The sequence below is a fragment of the Lontra canadensis genome, unplaced genomic scaffold (assembly GCF_010015895.1).
Source record: "Lontra canadensis isolate GAN:19392208 unplaced genomic scaffold, GSC_riverotter_1.0 scaffold3, whole genome shotgun sequence".
Classification (NCBI taxonomy): Eukaryota; Metazoa; Chordata; class Mammalia; order Carnivora; family Mustelidae; genus Lontra; species Lontra canadensis.
Window position 1 is genome coordinate 12,138,680 of NW_022630997.1, and position 14,283 is coordinate 12,152,962.

General features: G+C 43.0%; 1 protein-coding gene across 4 annotated transcripts in view; it reads left to right on the forward strand.

Moving 5' to 3' along the window:
- SORCS1 (sortilin related VPS10 domain containing receptor 1) overlaps nt 1–14,283 on the forward strand; it is a 497,774-nt gene that overhangs the window by 323,718 nt on the left and 159,773 nt on the right. For all 4 annotated transcript variants that reach the window (XM_032880513.1, XM_032880527.1, XM_032880538.1 and 1 more), the window contains exon 5: nt 6,708–6,781. In XM_032880513.1, the coding sequence (XP_032736404.1) occupies nt 6,708–6,781 (74 nt within the window). The remainder of the gene's footprint in view (nt 1–6,707; nt 6,782–14,283) is intronic.

Genomic DNA, 14,283 nt, shown 5'->3' on the forward strand with positions numbered 1-14,283 from the left:
CAGTGACATTCCTGTTGTGTTTCACAACTGTTGAGCTCTCTCATCTGTGCACTTAAATAATGGTGGGATCCTATGGCTAGTGAGGGCTACTTATTGATATTGAGGGATTTGTAACATAAACCCGATGTGAGCTTCCAATTATTTTATGTATCTTGTATTTATTTCTCCAGCTACATTAGGTAATCTTTAAGGACCAGATTCCAGCTTACATTTTTTTGTGTGTGTGGCCCTCGGTCACATATTGACCCTTCCTTCTCAGACAGCCTCAGTTCCGTATGTCTAATCCCCCAAGCCTGCCTCAAAGTGCCAAACCCAACTGTGGGGCTTGTGACAGACTTCAGTGACAGCTAGGGAATGGCCAGTGACAGATTTGATAAATCCAGCCACAGGAGAGATGGATGGAGCCAGCGATGTGTCATCGTTCCTGCTCACTTTTCATCAGCAAAGGCCGAATATCTAGCCTCGATGCTCTTGTCCTTTGACCTTGTCGAGGTCCCCACGAGTTTCACTAGGATTGCATGTGTCCAGCCTACAGCCAGGCTCTATTTACAGTCCCTGCTCCCATTTTACTTTTCTGCAGGCAACCAGTCAAGCTGGGTCTCCTGTAGTTCCCAAAAGAAGAACAAAACACCACCCCAGCTTTGCTGCTCTGTTTATTTGCTCAGAATGACCCATTCATTCTGGAATACTTTTTGTCCACAGTTATGTTAACTGTACTCCAGGCCCACCTTGAAAGCTCTGACAGACGCCCACCTTTTTCTCTCCTACATAGGCTACCATAGTACTCTGAACAACATGTTACACATTGTTATTCTAGGTTGTCTGGATACTCCCTGATGAGCTAGTCTTTTCTTTGAGGAATTTTCGTCTGTTGGGGATGGGAGAGCTGGTCTGTGATGGCCATCACGGTTCTCTCACCTTCTATCCCTGAACCCACCAGACAGGAAGAAGACTCAGGCTAGCACTTAGTGAAGTTTTATCAAATTATTTTGGGTACCACAGGATGTGTTTTTCCTGTAGAGTGAGTTCAGACCTTCTCCTGTGTGGTAGAACAAGGGCATTAGAACATATTTCTGAAGACCATAGATTTCTGTGGATGGATGCTCTTCCTGCTGAAGCTGATGGAGGAAAGAGCTTGATGTTTGCTGTGCCTTAGGCCTGGCTTTAGGAATTCATCTGAGGTCCCCAAGGTACCATCTCTTTCTTCCTAAAAAGAATTCAGTAACAGCAGTGAGAACTGGAGAATCATGAGGTAGATGAGTGCTTTGTACCCAGGCCATCCCCAGGGCAGTATAAGGATGAGGCAAGTAAAATAAAACTGGCAGGGTTTTCTGCCAGCCTTCTCAGGAAGTGCAATTTGCAGGCCTCCTGCCTCTTCAATGTTAAGGGCAGAGAAGCAAAAGGGAGTGAGCAGGCAGCCTTGAAAAGAGCCCACGGCAAGAAGTGTTCTGCCATCATGGAAGCCTCTTAAGGAGTCTGTGTGGGGGAGACCCAGGGACCTACCTCCTGCCTGGGAAAGTCTCCATGAGGAGCTTCGTGGGAAAAGCATTCAGTTCCATCAACCAAAGATTTAAAACATGTTCTTACTCCTCCTTTTTACCAAATTGTGTTCTTGCACCAATTTCCTAGTCACAGAAGAAAATCCCTAATGTGTACCTGTCTGCCTTGAAAAGAGGGACTACGTTGATATGACTTAGAAATATTGAGAAGAAGAAATATTGAGAAGAAGGGGGCAGTGATGGGTATACGCTTTTGCATCAGACAAGAAAGTTGCATTTCTCTTCAAAGAAAGATGCAACTCTGCTAGGGCTTCCACCTCCACGTGAATGAAAAGAAGATGGAAAATGGAAAAAGATGGAAAACGTTGGCAACAGCTCCTCTCATACTCCCCCTTCTCTTGCCCCATGTTGGTCTGCTCTAGATCAGGAATGCTGACCTATGCCAGTGAATCTCATCGTTTCCCACCTTGCCCCCCAAGCTATTTTTCTGCCTGTGGCGTCCCTCTTTATCCTCCCTCCAAGCCTGTGCCTCTAATCCAGCTTGCAGCTGGCAGCCTGCTGTGGATGGCACCAGAGATGGCTGAACAACTGGTGAAAAGCTCCTCACGGAACTAACCCTGGCCATTGCATCCTTCGCAATTAATTGCATTTTTACCTGCACTCTTCTTACAGCAGACAAAGGCAGGTGGCAAGAAAACAAGTCAATGTGAGGGATGTCTAAAAAAGAAAAAAACAAAACAAAACACATTAGTAAAGAAAGAGGGAGGGAGGAAGAGGAGGAGGAAGAGAGACATCATTCAGGAGAGGAGCGTGGCAGGAGGGAGGAGTACTGACAGCCCTGCACCAGCATAATGGCAGCGTGGAGGGTCAGGCCCTGAGGCTGACAGTAGATCTTGAGCTTAGGCAAGCATTGGGTTTGTGCTCATTAAGTTCTATTTACGGAGGCAGGGAAGCAGTCTCGGATAGTTTAGGATGATTTGAGACAGGAAGGACTTTCTGCCTTGCATTCTTAGTCAACCGGAATCCTTTCCCTGTTCCCTTTCTAAAATTTCAACTCCTTCAAAAAAAATTTCCCCGGTTCTTTGTACCAGAGTTAGCACAACCAAAACAAAACCAAAAACCCTGCAAGAATGGTGTTTTGGGGTTTATGATAGAGGTTAGCTGATGGCTCTTGCCTTCCTAAAACTAATTCATATATTCTGTCTTCCTCTCTCTGATCTCTCTCTCTCTCTCTCTCTCTCACCCACTTTCTTTCTCTCTCTCTCTCTCTCTCTTCAGCGTTGCTGGAGAAAGCTGCTTTGCTTTCTCTGATGTGACAGATAGTAATGATAGTTCTCAGTTCTGTGTTCTGACAGTCAAAAGAAACCTTAGAGCCAGAGCCAGACAGAGGGAAATAAATCTTATTTAGGTGCCGCCAACACTATGAATTTTATTAAAGGACGTTGACTTATTTTGCAAGAAAAGCCTTCCACTGGCAGCTGAGACAGTGTCATTGGGTAAAAGGCTTTGATCCTTTTCTCTTCTTTGTGGAAGAGAACTTGGCTGTCAGACTCTGCAGGTTTAATTAACACATTAATTTGAATGGCTGTGAGTTGTTGTCTCCTTTAGGTATGATACCAGGCTGGACAATGGGGGGAAATATTGGAAGTTGTAGATAGAATATGCAGAGCAGCTTTGGCTAAGGGTAAATTGCAATATACTGATATTTATAGTTCTGGTTTGTTCATTTGTTTGTTTTTTAGGTATAAGCCTCTACTGGGGTTCCATGGAAATAAGATCTATTCCCCTGATAAGTTACCTTTGCCCACCCACTGGGAAGCCTGGATAGTTTACAAGATAGATTCATCATTAGGGAATTCGCATGGTACAAATTGACACTTTTCTCCCCCTTGCCCAACTACTATGTGTTAGATATTTTCTAGAAGGAAAGGATTCCCAACACCTATAAACTTCGTAGTCTCATCGAAGGGGCAGAGAGGGGTCTCCGATATTTTAGAATGACTTCTAGAAAGGAAGGAATTTCTGCCTTGCATTCATAGATGGCTCTCTTGGAAGGTTATTAAGAAAATTAAATATAAATCTGTGGCCTGTAGCTTGATACCATCTGTGGAGCCATGGAAATGAGGCCACCGGGAATTTTAGAGTGCAGGAGAAGGTTCATAGAAAAGGCCTATTTTGGTCTGAGCCTAAAAAGAAGACAGGAATTGGGGTTAGGCAGGTCTTAAAACCACCTCAGCCAGAGTGGGGAGCATCAGTGGAGAAACAGCACAGGAAGTCTGCTCAGGTGTGAACGAGAACATGAGATGGGGAGTCCAACAGCACTAAAGGATTCCTCTCGAGAGAGAAAACGGGGGGGGAAAATGTCACTGAGCTGAATGAGAAAGACTTGGTTTATTGGATTGTCTGGGACACCTACTGCTTGAGGGGCCTCTGGGTGCTCACAAATAACAAAGCAGCTCCTTGAAGAGGATAAAAACAAATATCATGGGACATACCTGACTGGTCCACAGATTCTGAATCCAAGCCTGGGGGATCAATTAAAAAAGACATAGAGGAAAAAACACACACGGATGCCGGCACCCGGTAATTCCTCACAAAGACAAATTCTGTGTGGGAGGCAGGGATGGCAAACCCTTGGTGTCACCGTATGAGCCCTCAGAGTTAATATTTGATTTTCAGGGTATATGTGAGTCCGGCCTCATGCATAGAATTGTCATGATTTCAAGCCATCCTGATTCTGTTACATTTGCATAGATCTTTTATAATAATAGAAATATTAACATACATTTATATATAGACATGCGCACACACAACAGTGTGAACTCTCTTCTCTTTGTTTTTTCTTTTTTTTATTTAAATTCAATTAGCCAACATAGAGTACATAATTAGTTTCAGATGTAAAGCTCGGTAATTCACGAGTTGCATATAACACCCAGTGCTCATCACATCATGTGTCCTCCTTAATGCCCATCACCCAGTTACCCCACCCCCCCACTTAACCTCCCTTCTAGCAATTCTCAGTTTGTTTCCTATACTTCCTATAGTTTCTTTCTTTTTTTTTTTTCTTTTTAAGATTTCATTTACTTATTTGACTGAGAGAGACACAGCAAGAGAAGGAACACAAGCAGAGTGCGTGGGAGAGGGAGACACAGGCTTCCAGCTGAGCAGGGAGCCCGAAGTGGGGCTCGATCCCTGGACCCTGGGATCATGACCTAAGCCAAAGGCAGATGCCCCAGAACAGAGCCACCCACGCACCCCTAGTTCCTGTAGTTTCCCATGGTTTTTCTGCTTCTCTGATGATTTCCCATTCATTTGTCTTTAAACCATGGGAAGAAGTGCAGCTATGGGCTTAAAAAAAAGATAGAGCAAGGGGAGAGGGAGAGGCAGATCCTCCCAGACGCAGGTGCTTGCTGTTGTTCTGCAAGTCTGTGTGCTCCGATGCCAAGTGTTTGGGACATGCTGGTGAACCAGAAACAGGACATGCATACTCTGACCGCTTGGGTTCAGAATTAAGAGGGAATGTGTTGTCCCATCCCTTGTTATCTCTGTGAGGGGAGCTGCCTTCCCATCTCTCCTTTGCACCCTGAAAAGGAATCAAGCATAAAATGTCCCCAGTCATGATGGAGCAGAGAAAAAATAGTAAGACTTGAAAAAAGAAGCCACAGATTCTCCATGCCTGGATGCCCGAATACTGTGTAGTCAGAGCCAATGGAGCTGCTTGCTTAGTAATCACATATTTCAGTTTCCTTGGGGGCAGTGGGAGGCTTTAAAATGAATTTTGATCCAATGGACACAACATCATATGACGCTCTTCCAAGGGTTGGTATATAGTCACTCGAGCTGACCTGTCCCTTGGACTCACTCAGTGCATCTGCAACCTGGGTGAGTCACTTGGTGAGTCATTTGACCCTTCAACTGAGCTGGCGCTGGAGGGGACAAGGCTGGGCAGTCATGGTACCCAGGATTGTATGACTCATTATCTATTCACTGTGATTTGGCGAATGCAGTGGTGGAAGATTGGGGTGTCAGTAGGTTACAGACCAGGCACATAGTAGAAAGGAGGTATTCCAAATGATATTTACCAAATCAGTAGCCAGTCGTCCATGGGAACCAGAATGCCGGGAGCAACAGGTGTCTCCAGGCTGCCATCAAAGGACGCTTCCATGGAGCTGTAGAGATTATTGGAGAAGAGCAGAGGTGTGGAGTGAGCCAAGATACGGAGCAGGAAGTAGGAGAAGAATTGTGTTTGGTGGGGGTGGAGCATGTGGAGCTTTAGACCCTGGCTCATGAGCACTGCTGCTTTGCCTTGCCTTGGAGATGCTGAAGCAGTATAGCACGTGGCCTTGAACTCTTACCAGCTGTGGAGCCATCTGTAAAATAACTTCCGATACCATCACAGGGATGGCACATGGATTAAATGAAATAATGCCTGGGAAGCCTTTGGGTCCCAGTGAAAGTGTCGTTCGCGTGGGCTGCCGGAATAGCTTACAGGTTCTCCGGCTATTGTGGAAGAGACCAGCGCTAGCTCCCCTGGGCCACGGGGTCGGTTCCAGTCTCCCCGACTTGCCACTCAAAGCCGTTTTCCCGGCTGCCCTCCACATTCCCATCGACTCTTACTTAGCTAAGCCAGGCTTATTTGTATCTGCCCTTATATACCTCACCACCCTGACCCACGTTTCTCCTTGTGTCACGCCTGCCCCATTTCTGTCCGTTTGAATGCTGGCATTCATTCGGGCCTCAGCTGACTCTGCACATGCCCGTGAAGCACCCCTGACTGACTTCGGAGTCTTGTGGAGGCGATACTGCCTGGTTGTCAAGAGCCACGTATCGGATTTTGCCCTTCTTTGTAATCCATGCAGTGATCTGTATAGGCTAGGTCAAGTGGTACGGCTGACTGTCACCAGGTAGAATGGTCATGAATCCCCACTCATTCTCATGTTTGGGGGGCATGTGATCTCCAACAAATGATGTAATCTTCCTGAACTTCAGCTTTCTCAGTTCTAAGGTGGCGATATAACACCGGCCTTGCAGAATGTATGTGAGGAGTAGAGATGGGATGTGGCTCATTCACCTGGCACATGGCAGGTGCTCAGTAAACAGTAGGTACTACTGTGGGGTGGTGGTTGCTATTAGTATTGATCCAGCGAACTAATATTATGTATTTAATGTACTGGGGTCAAGGTGCGAAATAATTTCTCTTCTCTACAGTTGTACAGCTCTGCTGAATTTGGGAGAAGGTGGCAGCTTATCCAGGAGGGGGTCGTACCTAACAGGTTCTACTGGTAAGTCTCATTTTATGTTGTAGCCCATTAAGGGATTATCTAGTAAATGAGCGCTAGAATCTTCTTCTCACCCAGATCTCTCACATGAGATACGCCTACATCCCCGTAGGGCAGGATGTGAGACTGGAAGAGTCAGCGTTTCAAGGGAATGTTAAAGCTGTGCCTCAGATGACTCAATGAGCCCCAAATAGATCGTTGAGATTAGTGAAGGACAAGGGCTTTGTAACAGCTGTTTTGTTATATTTTGATGGGACTTGTGAACTAGGCACTTAAAACATTTTAATACTGGTTTTCATTACTGAAAACATTATACACATGTATGTTACATGTTCAGAAATGGGTTTTTAGTCTAAGGGTGGATCTTCCTCCCATTCCCGATTTCACATCTCCTGGGTCTCCTCATCATATGGGCACAACCCGAATTCTTAGTTTCTTATTTCTCCTACCGTAGATGTTCTATGAGTTACCAAACATGTATATCTCCTTAGCGTGGCCTGCCTGCTGTAACACAACACCCATCGAGTCGTTAGCTTAAACAACACATTTATTTCTCATGGTTCTTGAGGCCAGGAAATCCAAGGTCAAGGTGCTGGCAGATTCAGTTCCTGGTGAAGACCAGGATATTGGAGAGGATATTGCAAGATGTTTCGGAGGATAGTGCAGGATATTGCTGAGGGCTGCCTGCCTGCTGTGTCCACAAGCGGGGAGAACAACAGAGAAGCAGCAAAAGAAAGAAGGAAGCAGAGAAAATAATACTCTTCCTTTTCTTTACCACTTGTGCCCATACCCGCCCCCCACCCCATTTAAACCAGAGGTAATTTTGACTTTACCTATCAGTTGCTTTTGAATTTACAATCTAACCCCTGCCAAAAGATATGACTCTACCCTACCTGACCTAATCTGCCCACGGAAAGGATGCTTAGCTTATTTGTAGATGTCTGCTGGTATAAACAGTACTGCAAGAACTAGCTCAAACAAGAGTTTCAATATCTCATGTCCACATCATTCAGAATCCTTGGAACCATGACCTTTTAGGGGCCCACAGTCTCCCTGCACCTCTGAAAGGTGTCTCCCCTTTACTCCTCCTGAAATCACACTGCCTCTATCAGCCTTTGGACTTAAAGTCACCTGCTATCCCCACACCAACACCAATTATCTCACTTCTAAGAGTAATGCATTTTCATCTTTCTTGTTTTCAAACCCTGCCCTAAAAACCCCTGTGGGAACTGAAAGCCAGAAGAACTGCATTAGAGGAATCTCTTAAAAATGCTTATGAAACTGCCTGAAAAAGTGAAGGACAAGTCATTTACAAACAATGGGCTGAAGATAACACCTAGAGAATTCTGTATGGAACGATACCTAATTTTCTGCTACCAGAAAGAGATGTTTATAACTAAAGAAGGATTTTGGTGCACAGAAGCTGTTCCCCTCTTTCCCACTGCTGCTCTGGCTCACCAGTGGCTGGAGGCTTGCTCTCGGGGTCCACATTGGCCTCGGCCTTCTCCAGGAATTCCGCTCTAGATATCACGGAGTCTCCCTTCTCTGGTCAGCATTTCCTCTCCTCCTCTCTTACTCACCCTGTCACTTATACACACGACACCTTGCACCTCTGTATGTTTTGCCTCTAAAGTATAAAATACGTATATAAAATTTTATATATAAAATGTATAAGGTCACATTTTGGAAAGAGGGTCCATGTTTTCTGTTTCCGTTTTTGTTTTTCATTCTCTTTACCTGGTGCCATATGAGCAAAGAAAGGCTTCAGAAAAATAAAAAAATGAAGGACGAAAATAAACTACTGGCGTCCACCTAATTTAACCTGGAAATGGAGTTGACAGGGACCAGTCCTTTAAGTCCTGAATCTGAAGTTACTTGAAGTAGCTACCTGTGGACCCAGCAAAGTTTCCATTCACAAAAGGACTGGATGGACATGTGTTCCTACCAGTAGAAATGAAGAAAAATGTTGACCAAAAAGATAGGCAAGAAGAAAGAACTGAGAAGGGAATATTTTCCGTGTGGATGGTTACATGGTACGCAATATTTTCCAGGACACTAAAGGTCTTATCTAGATGCAGCCCTGTGAGGTGAACAGACCCTATCATTGCTTTGGCTGGTTCTAATTGCATACATTCTTATCTGTTCTTTGAATGGGGGTCTTTTATCTGAAAGCCTGATAAGCAAAGCCCTTATAATGAAATGTCATAAAATCATTATCTTTATAAAAATGATTGTGGATGAGTTCTGATTAATCTGTCTGTTAAGTAAAACAAATAATGCCCCTCCTTCTACCTTTGGGAACAGAGAAACACATCTTCTCTATTCAGGCCCTAACATTGTGATAAGCATATTCAGATTTAAGCTGTTTAATTCCCCTAACAGTTTAATAAAGTGAGCCTTGCATTATCATCATTCACAGATGGAAAACTTATGGCATGGAGAGGTTAACTAATTTAGCCAAGGTCACACAGCCAGAAAGTAGCAGAGCCAGGATTCAGTTGCAGGCAGTTTGGCTCTAAGGTTCATGCTCTGCTAAGTCAGTGGACTTCCTTGCCTCTTCCTGTTGGCCTTTTTTTTTTTTTTTTTTTTCTGGGCTGGGGACTGTGAGCTCTGGAATCCCAGCCCATTCAGACAGATGAGGAGAGAAAACCTGAGGCTCTTTTGGCCACACTGCTTGCATGAGTATTTCCCCAACTGGGCCTGGCAGATGGCCCCCATGGGTTCTTTAAGCTCTGTTGGTTTTCCCAGAGAAGGCATGAGACCTTGTAAATTGCACAGTGCACATGACTGTTGATGAAAATCTCTTGATCTCTGGCCACATGGCCTGTTTTTCTGACTGAGCAGCTTCCTGGGGCTGGCAGCTGAGGTGTCAGTCAAAGCAGTATTTATTAGACTCACTCCTGGAAACCAATTGCTTCAAATTGCACGGGAACTCTGGGGCTATCTAGGATTACTCAGCAAGCTTAATTAAAAGAGGCCCCCTTTAATCATTTTTGCTTGGAGCCCGGCTGTGGGGGTATGGAAAGGACTGAGGGCAACTTTGCTAGTGATAAATTTTCTAGTGTAAATGCCTCTGGGTAATAACATAGCATTTCCCACAGAGAAAAAGGAAGATGAGTTCATGTCGTCTTTTTCTCATCACCTGGTCCACTTGAGAAATCCCTATTTTGGGTAGCAGTAGCAGTGGCACCTCTAAAAGTAGTTGATGGCAATTGGAAAATAATTCTGGAACATAAGAGCTTATTCTTAGGTAATCACAGTAGTTGCTGTTCATACTCCCATAACTAACATAAATATGAACTTTCCTCCAAGGAGCTCCTATTGTTTTTAAAACAGATTTACATGGATATATAGCAGCTTATAAAACGTGTCTTAGTACAATATTGCCCTTAATAGAGTAGGTGTCCTTTTTATTTAACTAACTGTGATAGCAGTCTTGTTCTTTATTATGTCAGAAATCAATCACACTGAGGGTACAGCTGCAGATTAAAGGGCTCAGAGATACTGAGATGTGGGTCCCAACTTTGCCATTTACTCAGTAAGGGGTCACGGGGAACTTATTCCTGTGTGTCTTGGTTTTCTTTTTTCTCTGTGAAGATAATTACTACCTACTTCATTAAATGATATGTTTCTCATGAACTGGTTAGTTACATGCCTATCACCTAAGAATTGTATTAAGTGCCCACGGACTAATAGTAATAATATTCTTCATAGTAGCTGAACTTCTACACTTATTAGTTTTGTTTACCCCACCGTTGGCTTCATTCTCAGGTTGGTTTTCTCATTTGTGGCAATGATGGACATTATCAGCTTCAGTCTACTTTCTAACAGTTTAGAAACCCCATAAAACCAGCCTGCTATTTACTTATATTTCCAGGGAAATATAGTCAAAGCTATAGAAGGTGGTACATTACTCATGTAGGTCAGGGACCTGAAATAGGAGGTGGGGTTGGGTCCCAGCCCAACTGCATGGTTCAAGGTTAGGGGAGAGAAGATTGCTAAAAAAAGAGAAAAACAGGATTTTGTCATCACCAAAAGGGAGAATAGATTTTCATTAGGGAAAAAATACAGGTGGGAGAACTGAGTGTCTGCAAGATAAAGTCCCAAAATGGGGATTTCTATTAAGTTACTAGAAAGGTCTGGGCACATGATAAATTGTGTCATTTGATCCTTATAACAAAATTGTGAGGTAGGGATTCTTATCCTGATTTTTTTTTTTTTATTTCTTTTCAGCGTAACAGTATTCATTGTTTTTACACCACACCCAGTGCTCCATGCAATCCATGCCCTCCCTAGTACCCACCACCTGGTTCCCCCAACCTCCCACCCCCCACCCCTTCAAAACCCTCAGGTTGATTTTCAGAGTCCATAATCTCTCATGGTTCACCTCCCCTTCCAATTTCCCTCAACTCTCTTCTTTTTTTTTTCCCTCAACTCCCTTCTCCTTTCCATCTCCCTGTATCCTCCATGTTATTTGTTATGCTCCACAAATAAGTGAAACCATATGATAATTGACACTCTCTGCTTGACTTATTTCACTCAGCATAATCTCTTCCAGTCCCGTCCATGTTACTACAAAAGTTGGGTATTCATCCTTTCTGATGGAGGCATAATACTCCATAGTGTATATGGACCACATCTTCCTTATCCATTCATCCATTGAAGGGCATCTTGGTTCTTTCCACAGTTTGATGACTGTGCCCATTGCTGCTATAAACATTGGGGTACAGATGACCCTTCTTTTCACTACATCTGTATCTTTGGGGTAAATACCCAGTAGTGCAATGGCAGGGTCATAGGGAAGCTCTATTTTTAATTTCTTGAGGAATCTCCACACTGTTCTCCAAAGTGGCTACACCAACTTGCATTCCCACCAACAGTGTAAGAGGGTTCCCCTTTCTCCACATCCTCTCCAACACATATTGTTTCCTATCTTGCTAATTTTGGCCATTCTAACTGGTGTAAGGTGGTATCTCAATGTGGTTTTAATTTGAATCTCCCTGATAGCTAGTGATGATGAACATTTTTTCATGTGTCTGGTAGCCATTTGTATGTCTTCATTGGAGAAGTGTCTGTTCATATCTTCTGCCCATTTTTTTTGATATGATTATCTGTTTTGTGTGTGTTGAGTTTGAGGAGTTCTTTATAGATCCTAGATATCAACCTTTTGTCTGTACTGTCATTTGCAAATATCTTCTCCCATTCCGTGGGTTGCCTCTTTGTTTTGTTGATTGTTTCCTTTGCAGTGCAAAAGCTTTTGATCTTGATGAAGTCCCAAAAGTTCATTTTCACTTTTGTTTCCTTTGCCTTTGGAGACATATCTTGAAAGAAGTTGCCATGGGTGATTTTGAAGAGGTTACTGCCTGTGTTCTCCTCTAGGATTCTGATGGATTCCTGTATCACATTGAGGTCTTTTATCCATTTCGAGTTTATATTTGTGTACGGTGTAAGGGAATGGTCGAGTTTCATTCTTCTGTATATAGCTGTCCAGTTTTCCCAGCACCATTTATTGAAGAGACTGTCTTTTTTCCACTGGATATTTTTTCCTGTTTTGTCGAAGATTATTTGACCATAGAGTTGAGGGTCCATATCTGGGCTCTTTACTCTGTTCCACTGGTCTATGTGTCTGTTTTTATGCCACTACCATGCTGTCTTGGTGATCACAGCTTTGTAGTAAAGCTTGAAATCAGGTAACATGATGCCGCCAGTTTTATTTTTGTTTTTCAACATTTCCTTAGCAATTCAGGGTCTCCTCTGATTCCATACAAATTTTAGGATTATTTGCTCCAGCTCTTTGAAAAATACTGGTGGAATTTTGATGGGAACGGCATTAAAAGTATAGATTGCTCTAGGCAGTATAGACATTTTGACAATGTTTATTCTTCTGATCCAAGAGCATAGAATGGTCTTCTATCTTTTTGTGTCTTCTTCAGTTTCTTTCATGAGTGTTCTGTAGTTCCTCGAGTACAGATCCTTTACCTCTTTGGTTCGGTTTATTCCCAGGTATCTTATGGTTCTGGGTGCTATAATAAATGGAATCGATTCTCTAATTTCCCTTTCTGTGTTTTCATTGTTAGTGTATAAGAAAGCCACTGATTTCTGTACATTGACTTTGTATCCTGCCACGTTACTGAATTGCTGTATGAGTTCTAGTAGTTTGGGGGTGGAGTCTTTTGGGTTTTCCATATAAAGAATCATGTCATCTGTGAAGAGAGAGAGTTTGACTTCTTCATTGCCAATTTGGATACCTTTTATTTCTCTTTGTTGTCTGATTGCTGTTGGTAGGACTTCTAATACTATGTTGAACAAGAGTGGTGAGAGTGGGCATCCTTGTCGTGTTCCTGATCTCAACGGGAAGGCTGTGAGCTTTTTCCCATTGAGGATGATATTTGCTGTGGGTCTTTCATAGATAGATTTTATGAAGTTCAGGAATGTTCCCTCTATCCCTATACTTTGAAGCTTTTTAATCAGGAACGGTTGCTGGATTTTGTCAAGCGCTTTTTCTGCATCCAATTGAGAGGAACACATGGTTCTTCTCTCTTCTCTTACTGATTTGTTCTATCACAATGATTGATTTGCGAATGTTGAACCATCCTTGTAACCCAGGGATGAATCCCACCTGGTCATGGTGGATAATCTTTTTAATGTGCTGTTGGATCCTGTTTGCTAGGATCTTGTTGAGAATCTTAGCATCCATATTCATCAGTGATATTGGTCTGAAATTTTCCTTTTTGGTAGGGTCTTTGCCTGGTTTGGGGATCAGGGTAATGCTGGCTTCATAGAAAGAGTCTGGAAGTTTTCCTTCTGCTTCAATTTTTTTTGAAACAGCTAAATAGGTGTTATTTCTTCTTTGAAAGTTTGGTAGAATTCCCCAGGGAATCCGTCAGGTCCTGGGCTCTTGTTTTTTGGGAGGTTTTTGATCACAGCTTCAATCTCATTACTAGATATTGGTCTATTCAGGTTGTTAATTTCTTCCTGGTTCAATTTTGGGAGTCTATAGTTTTCCAGGAATGCATCCATTTCATCTAGGTTGCTTAGCTTATTGGCATATAACTGTTGATAATAACTTCTGATGATCGTTTCTACTTCCTTGGTGTTAGTTGTGATCTCTCCGTTTTCATTCATAATTTTATTAATTTGGGCTTTCTCTCTTTTCTTTTGGATTAGTGTGGCCAATAGTTTATCGATCTTATTGATTCTTTCAAAAAACCAGCTTCTAGTTTCATTTATACGTTCTACTGTATCTCTGGTTTCTACCTCATTGATCTCTGCTCTAATCTTTATTATTTCCCTTCTTATGTGTGGAGTTGGTTTGATTTGTTGTTGAATCTCCAGTTCTTTAAGGTGTAGAGACAGCTGCTGTGTTCTGGATTTTTCAATTTTTTTTTGAGGGAGGCTTGGATGGCTATGTATTTCCCCCTTAGGACCGCCTTTGCTGTATCCCATAGGTTTTGGACCAAAGTGTCTTCATTCTCATTGTTTTTCATGAATTGTTTAAGTTCTTC